General features: G+C 58.2%; 1 protein-coding gene across 1 annotated transcript; it reads left to right on the forward strand.

Annotated features, from left to right (window-relative positions):
* Positions 1 to 340: 340 nt before the first annotated feature.
* Positions 341 to 4,587, forward strand: SOX7 (SRY-box transcription factor 7). The gene is made up of 2 exons (XM_053939691.1): positions 341 to 566; positions 2,484 to 4,587. The coding sequence occupies exons 1-2, from the start codon at positions 341 to 343 to the stop codon at positions 3,386 to 3,388; spliced, it is 1,131 nt and encodes a 376-aa protein (XP_053795666.1). The 3' UTR covers positions 3,389 to 4,587.
* Positions 4,588 to 4,814: the final 227 nt, after the last annotated feature.

A 4,814-nucleotide genomic window follows, 5' to 3' on the forward strand; every position in this document is an offset into this window, starting at 1 on the left:
GGGACATCTCCAGCTCTCTCCTCACTCCCGTTCAGCGGGCAAACCAAGGAAAAATAATAATAAAAGAGGGGGAGGGGGGATTGGGAAGGAGAAAGGGGGGTGTTGGGGGTGCTACTTCCCCGGGGGGTGCCGGGCAGAGGGTGGGGAGAAGTTTTCTCCCAGCACCATCCCGGCCGGGGCTGAGGAGTTTGCAAACAAGGAGGAGCAGCGAGTCCCTTCGGTGTCATTGGAGGAGGCTTTTTCCAAGGAGCTCATAAATACGGGAGAGGCCGGGCAGGAGGCTGGGACTGCGCGGGGACCCCGAGGGCAGCGCGGCGGGGCGGGGGGGCCGGGGGGGGCCATGGCTGCGCTGCTCAGCACATTCCCCTGGCCGGAGCGGCTGGAGGGGGACGCGGGCGAGGGGCTGTCCCCAGGGCCACCCCCCCGAGCGTCGCAGGGCGAAAAGGGCTCCGAGAGCCGCATCCGCCGGCCCATGAACGCGTTCATGGTATGGGCGAAGGACGAGAGGAAGCGGCTGGCGGTGCAGAACCCCGACCTGCACAACGCGGAGCTCAGCAAGATGCTCGGTGAGGAGCGCGGTGGGCGCGGGTTTGGGGGGCGACGCGCGGAGGGAGGTCGGGGACCCACCCGGGCATCCCCGGGGGTGCAAAGCCTACGCGGATCCGGTGTCCCGGGGTGAGCACCCGGGCACCCACCCGGCCATCCAGGTGCAAATCCTGTCGGGATTCAGTGCCCAGGGGCACTCACCGGAGATCCCTGCGGGTGCAGACCTTGTCCGGATTCGGTACCCATGAGTGCACCAGGGCATTCCAGGGGGTGCAAATCCTGCCCGGATCCGGTGGCCCAGAGGAGGCACCCACGCAGCCACCCGGGCATGGGATGCACACCCTGCTCGGATCCAGCGCTCCGGGCTTGGTCCTCAGGCACCCCCACCTGCGGTGCCTGGAGTGAAAACCCCGTCCGGATTCAGTGCCCTGGGAAGGGGATGCAGGCACTCTCCGGCCATTCCTGGGCTGCAAATCCCGTTCGGATCCAGTGCCCCGGGGTGAGCACCATGCACCCGCCCGGTCATCCCGGGGTGCACATCCCATCCAGATCCAGCGCCCCGGATTGGGAATGCCAGCGCCGCTGGCCATCCCTGGGGGTGCCAACCCTGCCCAGGTGGGGACCCGGTCTGGCACGCAGCAGGGGGGCACATCTACACCTTCCTGGCTGTTTTTGGGGTGCAAAGCCAGCCCGGGTGCAGCACCCTGGGGCTGCAATACCTGATGGAGTTCTGCGCCCTGGGAGCAGCACCGTGCACCCACCCTGTCACCCACGGGGTGCTCACCCCAGAACCGTCCCACACTCCAGGTGTGCAGCCACTCCTCAGGGTGCAAAGCCTGATGGTGTCCTGCATCCCAGGGGACAGGCAGCCTGCCACCCCTCTGCTGCAAACCCTGAGGGTGCTGCCCTGCTGTGCAAGGAGGGACCCCCAAATTTCTCTGGCCTGTTCTTGCTGTGCCACTTTGTGCCAGTATTACATGGCTGGGGTGGCTGTGTGTATTTCTGTTGATACTTTTGGGGGATCACAACCCATTTCGAGCACACATTTGTTTCCCACTCCCCATCCACTATTTCTCCCTTCCTCTCAATCCCCATATTGATGTGAAACCAAGAGGGCAAAATTATCAGCCCAGACAGCCTGAGAAAGAGCTGCCCGAATTGCAACACAGCTTTGCTGCCCAACCTCTTATCCAAAGTTTGTTTCCCTGGACAGTTCTGCGGTGTTTTCTTTGGTGGTTTGGGTTTTCTCCTCGCTGCTTTGCCATGCAGCATCTCAGCTTATTAGTGTTATTTCTGCTGTCTCAGGCCATGGGAAGGCATCAAAGGCTTTGATGTGTATCCTCATTTCTCCCCCTTACCCTGAGGAGCAGCCTGGGACAGCCTCACTGTGGGATAAAACCCCCCTGCCCAATGCTGCTTCTCTGTGCTGTGTCTTGGGGACATTTTATCTCAAACACGGAGGCACGAGGTCATAGGATTACAGAATCATGGAATGGTTTGGAAGGGACCTTAAAAACCATCTGATTCATGGGCAGGGACACCTTCCACCATCCAGACCAGCTGTCACAGTGCCCAGGTCTCCTTGTGCCCTGGTGCAAGTCCTGGCAGGGCACAAGCTGGGGCACTTTAAAGGACAGCACGTCCTGACCTCTGCTCAGCCAGGCACGGCCTTGGCTGTCCCTTCTGCACAGCCCATGGAGCTGGGAGAGTTCATCTGCCTGGATTTATTTTCTAACCCTAAACCCACCTTGTGTGGCGACTTGGGATGAAGGGAGTCAGAGACCCTACAGCAGCCTCAATTCCCCCCTTCTTCTCCTACCCACTGCCGCCACGTCCCCCTGCGGGGTTTTTGGGATGTGTCCTCTGAGTGTGCCAGGTGGATTATTGGGCACCCTTGGGAGGCTGCGGGTGCTAAGGGAGCGTGTTCTCCGTTTCAGGGAAATCCTGGAAGGCGCTGAGCCTGTCGCAGAAGCGTCCCTACGTGGAGGAGGCCGAGCGGCTGCGGGTGAAGCACATGCAAGATTATCCCAACTACAAGTACCGGCCCCGTCGGAAGAAGCAGGTCAAGCGCATCGGGAAGCGGGTGGATCACGGCTTTCTGCTGGGCAGCCTGACACGGGACCAGAACTCTGTGCCGGAAAAGCGGACCTGCAGCCGGGCCGGGGGGGACAAAGAGGGCCCGGGTGAGTACCCGCCCCGCCCGGGGCTGCCGGCTGTGCGGGGGTACCGGGAGGCTCCAGGCAGCGGCAGCAGCACCAGCGTGGACACCTACCCCTACGGGCTGCCCACCCCGCCGGAGATGTCCCCTCTGGATGCCATAGACCCCGAGCAGAGCTTCTTCTCCTCGCCCTGCCCCGAGGAGCATCACCACTCCCACCTCGCCGGTGCCACCTTCTCCCCGGAGTACGCGGGCGGCTCCCTGCCGTGCGGCCACCACCCGCTCAGCCCCATGCCACAGCCGGCCACCTGCATGATCCCCCCGGCCTCCAGCTGCCCTTCCCTTCCTCCTCCTCCTCCTCCTCCTCCCAGCTACTACACACCCGCCTTCCCCTCCCTGCCCCCTCCCAGCCTCCATGCCCACCTGGGCCAGCTCTCCCCACCGCCGGACCACCATGGCTTCGACACCTTGGACCAGCTGAGCCAAGCAGAGCTGCTGGGGGAGATGGACCGCAATGAGTTTGACCAGTATCTCAACAACCCCGGCCACGGTGACCACCACGGTGGGGCTTTGGCCAGCGGGCACGTCCCAGTGTCCGGCAGCTCCCACAGCTCCGAGAACAGCCTCATCTCCGTCCTGGCCGATGCCACGGCCACCTACTACAATAACTACAGCGTCTCTTAGGAGCCCAGCCGGGGCCGCCTGGACCGGCCGAGGAAGGACCCGACACTGTTCCGAGGCGCTGCTCCCTGGGGACATCACCTGCGGCCCCTCAGGGTGACCGAGTCAGAACCACAGGGCCCTGGAGTCTCCTCGGTGCTGTAGGTAAAAGATTTGGGGTGTTGGGTCACCACCGTGCAAAGCCTGGAGTGCTCTGCTCCGACCGTGGCCAGGGGGCACTTCCCGACGCCAAAGCTCTTTGGCCAAGTCCCTCTTCCAAAGCAGGGATTCTCCTGGGAGCACAGGAAGGCTGCCCCTCATTTTGAGGCATCCCCAGTTCTGCTTTGGAGTCAGGAATGCAGCAGCACCCCGCAAACATCAGGTCTAAATTCCCCATGGAAAGGGGAAGGGCAGGGATGGGAGAAGGGAAGATTTTGGTAAAGGTCCATGAGCTGTGTTTGGGTTCTGGTGGCGGCATTGCAGCCTGACCACCCTGACCTGCCTGACCACTCCAATGGAGATTAAAGCCCCCATCCCCTGGCCCAGAGCATGGATTGGGGTCTTCATCCCTCAGGACACCCCAGAGGGTATGGGACACCAACCAGGAGAGGGGTAGCCAGCCCTGAGAGCGCTGAGCCTGTTCTGGAGTGGGGTAAGATCAGGGCTTGGAAAGTCAGGATCCGGCCGGCATCCACCCCTGGGAGCAGGTCCTGGGATGAACATTTTGGCCAAGAGGTGATGATGTAGCAGACACTTTTTTTGTCAAACATCCTTTGAAGGGGAAGGCTCCGTGTTTGGAGCCACAGTGCCCAATGCCTCTCCTAACTCTGGCGTTCTATTGCTTGTAAAAAAGCTGTACATTGATTTATTCCTTCCATTATTCCTCCCGCCCCCCACCTCGGATTTTGTATTGCTCAAGTTCTCTTCCTTTCCATAAAGATGAAGCTTTATTTTAAATCAGTTATATGACATGATTAATCTTAGTGTTTACTGTATGGCACTTGGTAATGATTAGTTAGTAACGTGGTTATGATTTCCTGGTTTCAGTCCCCAAAATGTATTAATAATAATTGCAAAGAAAACTTTAAAAAAAAAACCCCAAAAGTTCACCGGTTTTTCAGCTAATACATTCCATCTCTTTTGTGTGACTCTATGCATTTTGAATGAGTGTAGATACGAGTTTGCATAAAATATTTAATTTAAATAAATATGTTTTTATATGATGATTGTTCGATGATTTAAATTGCTGTCGCTATTGACAACAGTTTTCAAAACAGAAACATTTCCCGTGCAAGTGCTATTTTTTTATATTTTTGTTGTCATCATTGTTGTTGGTATTTTCAGCCAAATTTTTCTACTACCATTTTTTTATAAATAAAACAAAGATCTGTGGTTATCTTTACAAATTGTGGATTACTTTCTAACAAACAGACTCAGGGCATGATGGGTG

This window comes from Vidua chalybeata, chromosome 3 (genome assembly GCF_026979565.1).
Source record: "Vidua chalybeata isolate OUT-0048 chromosome 3, bVidCha1 merged haplotype, whole genome shotgun sequence".
Taxonomy (NCBI): Eukaryota; Metazoa; Chordata; class Aves; order Passeriformes; family Viduidae; genus Vidua; species Vidua chalybeata.

Coding starts and splice junctions, on each gene's coding strand:
- SOX7 (XM_053939691.1), top strand. CDS start 341: ATGGCTGCGCTGCTCAGCACATTCCCCTGGCCGGAGCGGCTGGAGGGG. Junction 567..2,483: donor GGAGCTCAGCAAGATGCTCG/GTGAGGAGCGCG, acceptor TCTCCGTTTCAG/GGAAATCCTGGAAGGCGCTG.